This window comes from Grus americana, chromosome 3 (assembly GCF_028858705.1).
Source record: "Grus americana isolate bGruAme1 chromosome 3, bGruAme1.mat, whole genome shotgun sequence".
NCBI lineage: Eukaryota > Metazoa > Chordata > Aves > Gruiformes > Gruidae > Grus > Grus americana.
This window is the reverse complement of record NC_072854.1, coordinates 54,419,065-54,434,601: the sequence shown is the minus strand read 5'-3', so window position 1 is coordinate 54,434,601 and position 15,537 is coordinate 54,419,065. Positions and strand designations below refer to the sequence as shown.

Genomic DNA, 15,537 nt, shown 5'->3' with positions numbered 1-15,537 from the left:
CCCAGCAGGCTCTGCGCGCGCCAGGCACTCGCCCCGGGCAAGGAAACGACACTTCCCAGCAGGCAGCGGTGCGCGAGTGGGACGTGACGAGCGGCTGTTGGTGCGGGGCGGCCGTTAGGCAGCAGTTTCGTTTGCTGGGGGAGGCGGGCGGCGCCGCGATGCTGGTGTGCGATGTCTGCGGGCAGGCGCTGTCCTCGGAGGCGGCGGTGCGGCGGCACCTGGGGCGCGCTCACCTGGGCCGCCAGCCCCGCTGCCCGTTCTGCGGCGCCGCCGCCCTGGGCTGTGACGAGCTCCGCCGGCACATCGAGGCTGCCCACCCGGAGCCGCCGGGTGCTCGCAGCCCCGAGCTCACCGCGGAGCTGCCCGAGTGCCCCTTCTGCGGGGAGGCGGCGGGGCAGGAGCTGGAGGCGCACGTTAACGCGCGGCACGGGCACCTGCTGGGTGCCCTGGGCGCAGGTGAGCGGCGGGGGTGTCGCGCTTGGGCCCCGCGGAGGTTGGGGCTGGCCGTGGCCGCCTGGGCGGGGAGCGGAAAGCCGCGCTGCGGCGCTTTGCCGCCTGTGCCAGGGACCGACCGCCCAGGCGTGCCCGCACCGTGCCGGGGGTGCTGCCGGAGTGCCTCCTCCCCTGTGCGGGTGCAGCTGGAGGGCTCCGGAACCGGCCGGGCGTACGAACAAGGGGCGGTGACTGAAGGCGGTGGAGGGAAGTCGCTTGGAAAGGGACAGTGAGTGAAGACGATGGGGGCGTCATTTGAAAAATCTGCTTCAGAGCAGAACTAAAAACGTTAATGCAGACGAACCTGCAGTGTTTTGCGCACTCAAAATACACCATCCGTGTCAATGAAAATAAACTGTAAAGCTTTTGTGTGTTAGGGAAATGTTTTTTACCTATTTGGCATATGTTTTGTCACAAAGGTTTGACATTATCTCTTGGAGCCTCATCTTTGACAAGATCCTGTAGAGCAGTTGCAGTACTTCTTAGGGAGAGGTAGGTTTCAGTTTGAAGTAGCAACTTAAGAAAGATCCAGCACTGAAGCATTCTGAAGTACCAAATGTTGGTTTGGAGACCACAAAGATATTTGGGGGGATAAAGTTGGAGTAAGGAAAATAGTTATTTATTTGATTACTCTGATTTATTTTAAGCATGGTCAGAATTTTATTCTGACTAACTGCCCAAAGTTGCTGGTAGCTATTTCAGAAACTCAGTAATAGTATTTCTGCTAGTGGATAATTCTCTTAGAAGACTAGCATTCTTCTTGTGGTTTCACCCCAGCTGACAACTAAGTACCACAGAGCGGCTCACTCACTCCCCCTCGGTGGCATGGGGAAGAGAATCAGAAGAGTGAAGGTGAGAAAACTCATGGGTTGAGTGTATTGGGTCTGGCTGAGATGGAGTTAATTCTCCCCACAGCACCCCTCACAGTGCTGTACTGTGTATTGGTAGCCAGCAAGGTGCTGATAACACACCGGTGTTTTGGCTCTTACTGAGCAGTGCTGGCACACATCAAAGCTGCCTCTCCAACATTTCTCCCCAGGTCTTGGGAGGTGACACAGCCAGGACAGCTGACCCAAACTGACCACAGGGTTATTCCATACCATATGACATCTGCTCAGCATTAAGAAACTGAGAGATAGGGGGAGGAGCGGGGTAGGGCACATTTGTTTTTTTTACAATGTTTGTCTTCCGAAGTAATGTGTACTGAAGCCCTGCTTCCCAGGAAGTGGCCGGACATCGCCTGCTGATGGGAAGTAGAGAATAATCTTTTGGGTTTTGCTTTGCTTCTGTGCGCAGCCTTTTGCTTTAGCTGCATTAAACTGCCTTTATCTTGACCCATGAGTTTGGGGTTGTTTTTTTCCATCTTAATTTTCTCCCTTCCCTGCCTTGCTGGGGAGGGGAGCAATAGAGCAGTTTGGTGGACACCTGGCATCCAGCTGAGGTTAAACCACCACATTTGAGATAAACATGGTTTAATAAGTAAAGCAAAATCCACACACACAAGCAAAGCAAAACAAGGAATGCATTCACTGCTTCCCATCAGCAGGCAGGTGTTCATCCATCTCCAGGAAAGCAGGGCTCCATCATGCATGATGGTTACTTGGGAAGACAAATGCTATTCCCCAGGTTTATATGCTGAGCATGATGTCATATGGTGTGGGATATCTCTTTGGTCAGTTGGGGTCAGCTGTCCCAGCTGTGTCCCTGCCCAACTCCTTGTGCACCCCCAGCCTACTCGCTGGTGGAGTGGGGTGAGAAGCAGCAAAGGCCTTGACTCTGTGTAAGCACTGCTCAGCAGTGACTAATACATCTCTGTGTTACCAACACTCTTTTCAGCACAAATCCAAGGCATAGCCTCATACTAACTACTATGAAGAAAATTAACTCTATCCCAGCCAAAACCAGTATACAAGCTGTCCTGGTTCTGGCAAGGATAGAGTTAATTTCACAAAGAGCCAGGACAGGTGACCCAAGCTGGCCGGGGGCTATTCCATACGATGTGACATCATGCTCACCATAAAAGGGGGCCGGTCGGGCAGGGGCGGGTTCGGTGTGGCTCTGGTCGGTTGGATCGGTAAATTGTTCTCTGTTATCACCCATTGTGAATACCTGTTATCAGTACTGTTGTTGATTGTTTCCCTCTCCCTTGCTGTCCCAGTAAACTGCCCTTATCCCAACCCTCGAGGCTTTGCCGTTGTTTTTCCATTCTCCTCCCCAGCCTGCCGGGGGAGGGGTGAGTGAGTGGTGCGTGGCACCCGGCTGGGGCTAAACCACACAGTCCTTTTTGGCGCCCAACGTGGGGCATGAGAAAATCGAGATAAGGACAGTAATTGGAGGAGGTAACGGGCAAAACATTGACTGAACTTAGCTTGAGAGTGAAATATTGGTGAAGGGACGAGAGGTGGACTCTGTGTGTACTGTCCAGTCTTGTTTGGTGTTGTGATAGTGTTGCTTTGATTCTGGTGGGGGGAATTCTTTTTTTCTTTTTCCTTGTTGATGTGATTAGTGTGTGTGTAATTTTTCTGTTGAATGTATATTTTAATAATTCTTAAATATGTGATTCACAGAGGCAAGGGGTGGAATGTGTTGGGTTTGCGTGGCAGGGTTTTGGTAGCGGGGGGGGCTACAGGGGTGGCTTCTGTGAGAAGCTGCTAGAAGCTCTCCCTGTGTCTGACAGAGCCAATGCCAGCCGGCTCCAAGACGGGCCCGCCGCTGGCCAAGGCCAAGCCAATCAGCGCCTCTGTGATAACATATTTAAGAAGAAGAAAAACAGTTAGAGGGGGCTTTTGCAGCCGGAGAGAGGAGTGAGACGATGTAAGAAACTCTGCAGACACCAAGGTCAGTGCAGATGGAGGGGGAGGAGGAGCTCCAGGCACCGGAGCAGAGATCCCCCTGCAGCCCGTGGTGAAGGCCATGGTGAAGCAGGCTGTCCCCCTGCAGCCCATGGAGGAAGGATGAGGGGGTGTAGAGATTCCACCTGCAGCCCATGGAAGACCCCACTCCGGAGCAGGTGGAGGCACCTGAAGGAGGCTGTGGCCCGTGGGAAGCCCATGCTGGAGCAAGTTCCAGGCCGGACCAGTGGACCCATGCAGAGGGGAGCCCACGCCAGGGCAGGTGTGCTGGCAGGACTTGTGACCTCGTGGGGGACCCATGCTGGAGCAGTTTGCTCCTGAAGGACTGTCTCCCGTGGGAGAGACTCCATGCTGGAGCAGGGGACCGATGAGAGGAGTCCTCCCCCTGAGGATGAAGAAGCGGCAGAAACACCGTGAGATGAACTGACCGTAACCCCCATTCCCCATCCCCCTGTGCCGCTGAGGGGGGGAAGGTTGAAGCCGGGAGTGAAGTTGAGCCCGGGAAGATGGGAGGGGTGGGGGGAGGTGTTTTAAGAGTTGATTTTATTTTCTCATTCCTCTACTCTGTTTTGCCTAGTAATAAATTAGATGAATTCCCTCTCTAAGTCTGTTTTGCTCGTTTTGTGACGATAATTAGTGAGTGATCTCTCCCTGTCCTTATCTCGACCTGCAAGCGCTTTGTTATGCCTTTTCTCCCCTGTTTGGTGAATGAGGGGAGTGAGAGAGCAGCTCTGGTGGGCACCTGGCCTCCAGCCAGGGTCAACCCACCACAGGGTGTGTTGGTTTTTTTATGTACATAGTGTGTTTCAGGAAACTGTATATTTGCAGTGTTATGCAAAATGTTACTGATGAATTTAGATTATTATACCATTGATGTTCCCTCCAGCCAGTCATGAACTTTTGGCTTGGGCAAATGCTTTCCAAAACCAGTTAACATAGAATTAATATGCTATTATTAATATGTTTTGTGAACCTAGGAAGGTGTAAGTAAAATCTAGGGACTGAAAAGGAGGGCAGTAAACACGGAGTTGAGTTCTTCTCTGTGGTGCCCAGTGACAGGATGACAGGCAGTGGGTACAAATTGAAATACAGGAAATGCAATTTAAACACAAGAATGCTTTTTTTTTTTTTACTGTGAGAGTGGTCAAACACTGGACTAAGTTGTCTGGGAAGCTTGTGGAATGTCTGTCCTTGGAGGTATTCAAAAACTGTCTGGAAAAGGCCCTGTGTAACTTAACCTGTATAATTTGACCCTGCTTTGAGGGACTAGATGATCTCCAAAAGTACTTTTGAACTTATTCTATATGGTATTTTTCAATAATAATATTAAAACTGCAGAAAGAATGTTTATTTGAGGACATCCAGGAAGACCAACAAAGTAAGAATGACAGCATGTTTTACTTTATTCTTTCTGCCTACCAACTGCTGTGTTATCACGTGAATATTAGTTTTGTAAGCAAGTATTCTGTTAGCAGGAGAGATCTTTTCATTAATGGTTTGATATTTCAGATTAAGCATTTCTCAATACAAATATCATAGCAAGTTGTTATCTGTAAGTTAAACAGGCAAAACTTGATTAATAGAAAGAAGGAAAATATGTCTTAAAATTGTCAGGTATTTAAATACAAATTCCTAAACAGTTAAGAGAGTAACAGCTGTTTAGAATTTGCTGGGGAGTTTTCAATGGCAACACAAAATTCAGTACTGTGTATTTATCCTAGACTGTATATCCATTAGAGGTGATTCTCACAGAAACCAGGAATTGCATTAATCAAGAAACTGCATTTCTTTTTCAGACACAGGAAATGGTGAACAGCTATATGAATGTCCAATGTGCAGTCTTACCTGTGCAAACATTCAGATTCTTGAAGAACATGTGGATTTGCACTTAGAGGAACATAGCTTTGTGGAAGGTACGTGAAAGGATACAGGCTTGATAATACTTTAAATCATTTACAAGTATTTGCGTGTTGTACTATAGAATCTTGGACAAAATTTAAACTAAATATTTCCTTATTTAGCAAGAGAACTGGGCACATACATAATCAGGTTAACATAGTTAATAGTGAGTCCTATCACTTGCCCAAGTGCTCTACTTAATTCCATATGCTGAAAGAAATATTTGTCTATGTATGTTTAAGTAAATGCACTGTGTGTTAACCAAAACGAAATCTTAGCGTGAAAAATGTTTAAAAGACAACCATGTTATATGGTTTTTTTCCTAGCTCTATAGAAAATTTACGTGCATGGAATTTAGAGTGGCACATTCCAGTGTGATGAGCTGAAAATCTGTAGTTTATGAAAGCTTCAATTCTTTTATCTAAATGCTTGTGCTGATTCATTAGCTGTAGTGATAAAGGAATCAAAATTAGTTTCATTTATTAGCATGACTAATAAAATCCTAGAGATTCCCTGTCCACTTCTCTGATCCTAAATTTGTTTTTGTCACTTTGTTATGAGACTGCTGGTAGTGATCCTAGAAGCTAATAAGTGTGTGGTTCAAGAAACTGGGACTTCTTGCTAACAATGAAGTGAAACATAGCAAACAAAAGTTGTTTTCTTAGGAGTAGAGGTACATGTATTATTTGCCAAGTAATTGCTCCTGTAACTCTGCATAAACTTTGTCCAAGCCAGGAGTCTGAGTCTTGGTAAACTGAATGCAGTCAGTCCTGTTTAGTGTTCATTGCTAATAGCTCAAAATAGTGTGGGATGCATCTCTTAAAATTAATGCCCAGTTGTGTTTATGTATGTCTGCTTAGAAAAGAATCTTTACAAATTAAATAAATGATCCATCAGAGTATTGTTAACCTCCTGATCACGTCCTCTCTCTTTGGAATGTTATTCCTGGGTAGGTGGAAACATAAGAGATCTAGAACTGGCTCAACGGCTCCAAATTGAAGAAGATAAACAGCAGAGATCAGAAGAGAGGCGGGAGAGGGAAGAATTCAAAAAGCTGCAGGTACAGTAATATTTCTAAATGGTAAAATTTTGAACAGTTGTGCCGTTAGGAGCTGAGTGTCTTGGAAGTGGAATGACCTGGAATGGCCATACATCGAGGTAGTGGTACAGTGCAAACACAAGCTCTCAGCAGCCCCCATCCTGGCACGGGTGCTGGGCATGCCTGCCTTGAGCTGCTTGGCTTTACAGCTTTGAGTGGTGCTGGCTGAGGATGGGGCCGGGTGCTCCCTGTGCATGCCCTACTGCTAGGTCCTGCTTCCCTCTCCCTCCCATCTCACAGCCCTGATAGCTCTTTTCCCACTCTCGCTACCTCCTGGCCGTTTGACTGCCTCTGTGCCAATGGCTGTCTGCCCAAGAGGGAGCAGAGGAATGTGCCTGCTCTTCCAGGTGTGGCTTTCCTAGTCCCACATTCCTATTCAGGAGTGAAGCGTGGCCTTCAGCTCTAAAATATAAATCTGAAGTTTTTGTGTCTCGCTGTTCACTGTTTTTCAAAGTTACTGAAAGTGCGTACAGCTTCCCAGAATCACTAAAGGTGAATTTAAAAAAAAAGTGATTGAAATCATGCACATTTCATCCCTAACAGAGACAATATGGCTTGGATAATTCTGGAGGCTACAAGCAGCAATTTCTAAAGAATATGGAAAGGGAAGTTGACAGAGGAAGGATGCAGCCTTTTGAATATCACAAGAGAAAAACTGACATGATGGAATGTTTAGCTTTTGGTATAGATGATGGGAAAACAAAGACCTCAGGTAAAAATCCTGAAATTATACAACTAAGACTGTACTTTTTAGACCTAGGTTGTAGTGACCAAACCAGTCTTTAACAAAGCATATAATTGGATGTTTAATATTGGTTGCATCCTATTTCTAATCCTTATTTTCTAGATCAATCTATTCCATTTTAGTCCTACACTAATAAGGAGATTAAAGCTTGGTATATTTCTACTTGTATTATAACCTGAAGGCTTTTTTTCTTTTTCTGTGTTCTATGGAACCTTGGAACCAAGTTGTCTGGTTAAGGGCCCAAATACAATATGTATCAAGAGACACAAATGTCTTATTACAAGTTGGTTGTCCTTGAGTGTATGCTTGTTTACTACTTAGTACTCATTGGTTCCTAACCTAGTGTAGCTGTTAAAGTTTACAGTAGCTTTTTATCTTGTGCTTCTAGCTTACAAAATACCAATTTGGCTCTTAACAGGTAAAATAAAATTTCTTCTCTAAAATATATTGAGTGGAAATAATATATTTAAAATTTTCATTCTTGGTAATGATTTAGACTTCAGAGAGGAATTCAGGAAATAATCTGTGATAGCTATGGAATGATTGTCATCATAATAGCATGTACATTTGAGAACTTAGATTTACAAATTAGAGAGAGCATTCCCAAGCATGTTCTTTCATGTAACAGAGGAGGATTTGGAATATCCTGCAAGTGGATTTTTTAAAAATACTTATAGTAATTCTCAAGTTCTATGTCATTCCTTTTCTTGTCTTAGTTTCTCCAGAAAAACTAATTTGGGGGGAATAAAGGGATTACATAGTATGCATAAGTATTTGCATGTTTTTAAGGGGACGTTGTACTGGAGATGGCAGTGGCATAGGAATGCTTCATTGGTGACTTTATTTGTCCTGTTTCATTGTAATAGTTCCTGTGCATATCACAATTTATAATGTAGTCCAAGCTGTTTAAATTAAAATATTCATTGTGTAGCAGCAGTGAAAAAATAGGTGGAATTTTGAAAGCTTCATAGTACATAAATTCATCAGACACCATCAAAATGAAATAGGTGCAATGTCCACTGGTTTTGTGATTTGGGTTCTAGATGTAACGTAGGATCACTTAGAAGATTTAAAATAACTTGTCTTAATCTGTATCTGTTCCAAGCTGGGGAAATAATCTTCTTCTGACAAACTTTGTAGTTCATTTTACAGATAAACTTTATGTTTGGTCATCTTTTAGGGGTCATCGAAGCATTGTGCAAGTACTATCAGAACGAAAACAAAGACGTGAGGCATGTATGGCTTTCAACAGGAGTAGACCACTTCCACTCATCTTTAGGCGACAGAGGCTGGGGTTGTGGTTACAGGAATTTCCAAATGATCCTTTCCTCACTGTTGCAAAACAGCTTGTATAATGACTGCTTGAGAGGTATTAAACAAAACACTGTCTATTTGTTTCACATACCTCAGATGACAACCTACTGACTGATGTTTTACCTTTTAATTTACACAGCAAGGCTTACTAGGTCAATGATACCTATTAAACACTTATTATACCCCTGCAGCTTACTGTGGAAAGAATCAGAGGGGTGAATACTGGCAAGGCATGATATGGTTGAAGTTTTAACTTTAGGTTTTTTGGTGCATCTTTGTAACATTAACTGCCTCATAAAAAAAGCTGAATATATTAATTAATAGGCTATTTCAGTAACTGTAACCACAATTCAAAAGCTTTTCTGTTCCAGATACTACACTAATTCCTAGTATACCAAAGATTCAGTCCATGATTGAAGATGCCTGGAGAGAAGGCTTTGATCCTCATGGGGCATCTCACTTCAACAACAGATTACATGGTTCCAAAGCATGGATAGGAGCATGTGAAATTTATTCACTGTTAACCAGTCTCAGGATAAAGTAAATATTGCTTTTTTGTTGTTGTTATTTTTAAGTGCTGATTTTAAGTTCTGTACCTTTAAAGGTCAGAATTGTCAACTGTGCAATGACAAAGACACCTTAGTGGCTTTAAATTTAACCAACAGATCTGATTTTGTGCAGCATAAAGCTGTGTAACTACTTATACAGGTACATAAATTGAATAACTGCTCAGAACATTGAGACTTGGTGAAGAATTGTGCCACATATGCATAAAATCAAACATTGTTTAAAAACTTAATTTATCTGTAAGTTTCTTCTCAAGGAGAGTCTGAATTTCAGCTATTCACTTGCATAATTGAGAGCTGTTAATTGGATTCTCTAGTGTACGTGTATCACTTCTACAAAAAAATCAGACATTTTAATTTTTGCAAGCTTCACAAGTTCTTGTTAGACTGAACAGAGTAGAGTGTTTGTTACAGAATAAATTTTCCAGTTTTGAACAGTATATATTGTATTGCTTTGTAATTATGTGTCCCCTGCTCCTGTATTTAAAAAAAAAAAAAAGTGGTAATGACCACTTGACACTTGGAATGGCTGTGTTAACAAAACATTCTTGGTGCAGGAGGAAAGGACTGAGAGGTAAAAAAATTGTTTTAACAAACAATCTGCTTGAAATTTTATTGTTGTTTTCATTCTAAATGTTCTGCAGGTGTCAAATCATTGACTTCCACAAACCAACTGGCCCTATGGGTACACACCCTTGTTTATTTGAGTGGGTTTTACGTTACTATTCTACAGACAATGAAGGTGGTGCAAAGGTAGTGTGTACTTCCAAACCACCTATCTACTTGCAACATCAAGGTCGGTATCACAGTATGCTGGTTTCTTACTATTTTCTATCTTTCTTTATATGGCTGCAATTCAGAGCAGCATTTTACATTCCTTCTTCATTTAATCGAAGGCATGACTTTATTTCCTGCTGGTTTTTTAATTAGTAAGAGCAACATTAAAGTTTGTATTTTTATTGGATTGGGTGTGATTGAGATCTCAACTTTCTGACATCTGCTCTTTACTTATATCTACCTTACTAAATTTCAAGTAATATCTCCCTGGATTTGAGAATAAGTAGTGTACTAAGAGGAAGTAAATGGGATTTATGTGTTTTTAAAATACTGACAATCTATTTTGAAATTAGGTCATAGTCGTACTGTTGTTGGAATAGAAGAGAAGAAGAATAAAACCTTATGTTTGCTTCTGTTTGACCCGGGATGTCCATCCCAAGAAATGCAGAAACTCCTGAAACAAAACAGTGATGGTACTAGTCTTAAACTACTTCGGAAATTTGTGGGTAGCTTAAAAGACAAGCAATACCAGATAGTGGCTGTAGATGGCGTACTCTCATTGGAAGAGAAAGCTGTAAGTATTTTGGAAAATAGTTTCTGTCTAAGGAAATTTAAGAGAATCTGCATCTGTTCTCTAATACGGAAATGCGTATGCATATATGGTTGCATGGTGAATTTTTTTATCTTTTCACTTTTTTTGTTGTTGTTCTCTGCTACTTTCTGCTTATTCCCTGAATTGACTAATCTCAGGGTATCAATACTAAAAAAATTTGCATGTAAATGCATGCCACCTTGATGTAACTGATTTCTACGTCTTTTATGAAGCTTGCAGCCATTTGCATGTAAATTAGACTTTTTTTTGTCTTTTCATTTTCTTACAATATTTTCTCCTAAATAACTTATTGTGGGCATATAAGGAACTGCCAAAGCATTCATAATCCAAAATTCTGTTCAGAGATTTTTGCTGCAGCTTTGTAAAGACTATGTGGTGTCTATCAGCTTTGATATTTAAAGGACAAGGTGCACAGATACTGTGGCCTAACAATCCAGTGCCTCCTCAGCTTGAACACTAGAACTAATGGATTCTGCTTTCTGAAAGCACTTAGAACTTTATATATTCAAAATACAGCTCTGAGCACTTGTATGTTTGAGCTGTTGGCGTTTTTGTAAATCCTATCCATATGTTTCACTTTGGGCATTGTAACTTTTTAAGACCTTAGAAGTTTTCAGCTGAATGTCAGATACAATTTTTGCTTCTTAAGCTTTCTCTTTCCTACACTGAGAAATTGATTCTGAGCACCCATGTTCTGATTCTGGGGTGTCTTGTCAGCACTGTTCAGCGTTTTTCAAGCTTCAGGACAGACTTTTATTTAAACTATGAAATAACTGGTGACTAAGTCACCTGCTCAACTGTATTTAATAGCTGTATATTGAAATGATGTATTGTCTTAAGTGTTTTCTGGCCCTGGACATGTCAGAAATATCAGTGAAACACAGACATCCTCTCTTCCTCCTACTGCCAAAAGCTTTAAAATTGAGGACACAGTAAAAGGAAGAATGTTGTTTGGGATTGGGAGGGGAGGGTTTGCTTGTTTCTGGGGGTTTTTGGTTGTTGTTTCCATCCCCCACCTCTTGTTTCAAAGATTTGATTTATATTTTAACATATCAGTTGTTTAGAATTTTGTGTTGAAAGCTCCCATTTAATTAAGATGAAATATAACCCCTTATGCTCATTAAGCTTACTAAACTACTAATTTGGAAAATGCTCTTTAAAGTGGTATTTTAGGTATTTTTAGTGGTATTTCTTTAAACTATTCTCTTTCCTCTCTCCCCACCTTTTTTTAGGCTCGTTGCCACGCTTCTCAGGTCTTAACATCAGAGAAGATTCCTTAAAGGATGCCTTTTTTTATCTCCTTCTGGAATTCACTGGATGCAAAACATTAAACTTCTGGACTGTGACCCTAACTCAACAATTTCTACACTTAAACTATGTCTCCATAAATGCTTGGGGGCTCTGGAGAAGCACAACACTGGAGTAAACCTGTAGTTTTGATCTTCAATCAAAACTCTGCCTTCCTGATGAGTCTGTAACTCTGAAGTATTACAGGCTTTGTCTTACTAGAAAATTTGGTATTTTCTTAGTTGCTTAAATTACAAAGCAGCACCTACCATCCTGTAGCAAACTATGCACCATAGTTAACTGTCAATAAGCAGTGGATAAACTGCTTTATTGGAGTGCCTGGTCATGGTTTACCTCTGTAAATATGTTTGTGGTGCCTCTGTGGCCAGTGCTCTGTTTCTTACCAAATTTGTTCAACAAATATTTATTATGCCTCAGCAAATTCTCCTGCAACTATTTGCGAAGTAGATAGACAGTTCAGTGATTTCTGTCTGTTCCACCAGGGATTAATTTACTTCTTTACTTCTTTAGTGAACTACTTTTCAGTTAGCTGGCTTCTATAGATGTATCACTTGTAAACGTGAACATGTGTGCTTATGAGGTGGGTCAGTGTTAGCATTGGCTGTGAGGTCTAAGATAGCGGTGTCCAAAGTGGGGTGCGTGTGCTCTAGGGGCTACCCAAGACAATCCATTGGGGTATAGAAAGAAAATACTTATTTCGTATCATGAATAAATAAAATACAAAAATATTTTAAAATAGTGTTTATTCTTTATCTCATCCTTTTATTTCTATTTTGGGGTACGTTTTATAATGTATAGCCCCTATGCCTCAGAGGCACCTCAAAAGGAGATTTGAACTGTTGACTGCATCGTGCAGGGTTAGTGCCATTTAAGACACTGGAGCCATCTCCTGAAACAAGGATTTTGGGTGTTTGAGGCACCCTACGATGTGTAAGACATGTTACTCCGTGTGAATGTAAGAGTCGTCCCTCTTCAGTGGGGTGGCTGGAGGCTGGGATGGGTGGTCGAATGTGTTGCAAATAGCACTATGTGTTGGGTTTGTGTGGCACGGTTTTGGTAGCGGGGGGGCTACAGGGGTGGCCTCTGTGAGAAGCTGCTAGAAGCTTCCCCTGTGTCTGACAGAGCCAATGCCAGCCAGCTCCAAGAGGGACCCGCCGCTGGCCAAGGCCAAGCCAATCAGCGCCTCTGTGATAACATATTTAAGAAGGGAAAAAAAAACCAGTGCTTTTGCAGCCAGAGAGAGGAGTGAGAAGATGTAAGAAACTCTGCAGACACCAAGGTCAGTGCAGATGGAGGGGGAGGAGGAGCTCCAGGCGCCGGAGCAGAGATCCCCCTGCAGCCCGTGGTGAAGGCCATGGTGAAGCAGGCTGTCCCCCTGCAGCCCATGGAGGAAGGATGAGGGGGTGTAGCGATTCCACCTGCAGCCCATGGAGGACCCCACGCCGGAGCAGGTGGAGGCACCTGAAGGAGGCTGTGGCCTGTGGGAAGCCCACGCTGCAGCAAGCTCCTGGCAGGACCTGTGGAGAGAGGAGCCCACGCCAGGGCAGGTTTGCTGGCAGGACTTGTGACCCTGTGGGGGACCCATGCTGGAGCAGTTTGCTCCTGAAGGTCTGCACCCTGTGGGAGAGACCCATGCTGGAGCAGCTCCTGAAGGTCTGCATCCCGTGGAAGGGACCCAGGCTGAAGAAGTTCGTGAAGGACTGTCTCCCGTGGGAGAGACTCCATGCTGGAGCAGGGGAACGATGAGAGGAGTCCTCCCCCTGAGGATGAAGAAGCGGCAGAAACACCGTGTGATGAACTGCCCGTAACCCCCACTCCCCGTCCCCCTGTGCCGCTGAGGGGGGAGGAGGTTGAAGCCGGGAGTGAAGTTGAGCCCGGGAAGATGGGAGGGGTGGGGGGAGGTGTTTTAAGATTTGGTTTTATTTCTCATTCCTCTACTCTGTTTTGCTTAGTAATAAATTAGATGAATTCCCTCTCTAAGTTCAGTCTGTTTTGCTCGTGATGATAATTAGTGAGTGATCTCTCCCTGTCCTTATCTCGACCTACAAGCATTTAGTTATGCCTTTTCTCCCCTGTCTAGCGAATGAGGGGAGTGAGAGAGCGGCTCTGGTGGGCACCTGACCTCCAGCCAGGGTCAACCCACCACACATTAGATGCCTTTGTTTAAGCAACTGAAGCACGACATGGCATCCATTTACTGTGGGTAGAGTTTAAATATTTCCTTTTCATTTAGACTCTTACATGTTGACACCTAGATGTAGGTGCAGGAGTCTTACCATTAACCTGTTTCTCATGTTTAATATGCTCTGGCAATAAGAATTAGTAATCTTTGGAAACAGGGAAATGCATGATCTTGTGAGGATATTACAACCCATAAATCAATAATTTTCCTGAAACATGCATGAAAGTAAAAATTTTAATTATGAAAATGCATTAATTCCAGTAGGTATGTAGAAGCGACCTATAGCCTGTGAAAGAGTTAAATATTTAGGACACTGGAGGGGCTGACACTAGGGACAGTTCCTTGGAATTGGGGGACCATCAGCTCCCACATCAGCCCTGGTCTGCGTGGCACATGTTCTTACGCCATGTGAAGTTTTGCTGCCATGCCATCATTTAACCTCTCATGGATACACATCAATTTTTTCTGCACTGTTCCCTCACCTCCCCTGTGACTGGGGTGGAATCTGTTCCTGGCTGAGGCCCTACTAATTCCAGACAGAGCACGTTCTTCACCAGCATGACGCTGCCCAGATGGCCAAGCCTGAGGGGCGGGAACTGCAGCTCAGCCCCATCTCCTCACTCGTGTGTTCGTGCTGCCATTGGGACTAAGCCGGTGTTTCAGTGAAGTGCTGTAATGCACCAAATTTGAAATATCTTTTTACTGGCTTTTACGTGCAGTTTTGATTCCTACGTAATCGCCATGGGGCAGCTAGATAATAAGTGAGCAGAAGAGTGGGAGTCTCACCTGACCAGCTGAAGATGCCTCTGTGAGGGCTCTTGCAATGGTGATGCCTGGCACCACCTGGACAGCACCAGCCACTTGAGATATTTAATTCCCCGTGTAAGTGTGACCTTATGCCAAGATCCCAATAAATTTTGTTGTCTTTGTTTTGTTATTGGGTTTTTTTGTTTGTTTGTTTTGTGTTTGGTTGGTTTTTTTAACAAGCGCTCGAGTGTCAGAGCAACACGAGCCCAATTACAGGTTGATTAAGGTCAAGTTCCTGGTGTCTCACTTGTTTCAGCTTGACTCTAGGACTGCCATGTAAAGGTAATTATGGTATAACAAACAATAGCCTTTTCAGGGAATGGGGTAACTTTCAAACTGGGCACCACTGGAAAGAAAACAGTGGGGTAACAAAACTTTAAAATAACCCTAATGAGACCCAGGACTTACAGCCTGAATTGCTACCAAAACCTTGCCCTGAGAGAGAGAATGGCATTTGGGCTCAATGCCAACTAAAATAACTGCTTAAGGGATGTTTCCTCTTCCTGTCCGACTCCCCTGGGTTCACAGAAGCTGAATTTCTTATCTTCTTTGCAAATAGTTGCCTCAGAGAAACAACAGGATCCTGTTTGGATCTGTTCGCAAGACCCTGGATATTTGGCTAACCACTTGGGTGAAGAAACTGACTGTGTTCCTGAAATTCCAAGAAGGACTTTGATCTGCTTTTCTCCTCCCAGGCAGCAGGCAAGGGAAGGAGTAGTACGCTTTTGCAATGAGAAGTAAATCGCAGAGACTTGTCATTGCTGGAGGTCCTAGCCTCTCATGTTCAGCTGCAAACAGTATTTCCTGAAAAAAGCAGTGAAGGAGTGGCTGTGAACCTAAGCAAGACAGAGCACAAACCGATTACTGAAGGGTCTCCAGCGTC

The 15,537-nt window shown here is 43.6% G+C and overlaps 1 protein-coding gene across 3 annotated transcripts; it reads left to right on the top strand.

The window, feature by feature from the left end:
- Nucleotides 1-84: 84 nt before the first annotated feature.
- On the top strand, nucleotides 85-13,557 carry ZUP1 (zinc finger containing ubiquitin peptidase 1). 3 transcript variants are annotated; one of them, XM_054818950.1, is made up of 10 exons: nucleotides 327-456; nucleotides 912-1,344; nucleotides 5,141-5,257; nucleotides 6,197-6,303; nucleotides 6,886-7,054; nucleotides 8,268-8,456; nucleotides 8,773-8,941; nucleotides 9,612-9,763; nucleotides 10,098-10,318; nucleotides 11,590-13,557. In XM_054818950.1, exons 3-10 carry the CDS (start codon nucleotides 5,176-5,178, stop codon nucleotides 11,635-11,637), a joined length of 1,137 nt encoding a protein of 378 aa, XP_054674925.1. In that variant the 5' UTR covers nucleotides 327-456; nucleotides 912-1,344; nucleotides 5,141-5,175; the 3' UTR covers nucleotides 11,638-13,557. The 3 variants fall into 3 exon arrangements, with proteins under 3 accessions (XP_054674923.1, XP_054674925.1, XP_054674926.1); XM_054818948.1 differs by lacking the exon at nucleotides 912-1,344 and having other exon boundaries at nucleotides 85-456; nucleotides 11,590-12,402; XM_054818951.1 differs by lacking the exons at nucleotides 327-456; nucleotides 912-1,344 and adding an exon at nucleotides 3,982-4,722.
- The last annotated feature ends 1,980 nt before the right edge of the window (nucleotides 13,558-15,537 follow it).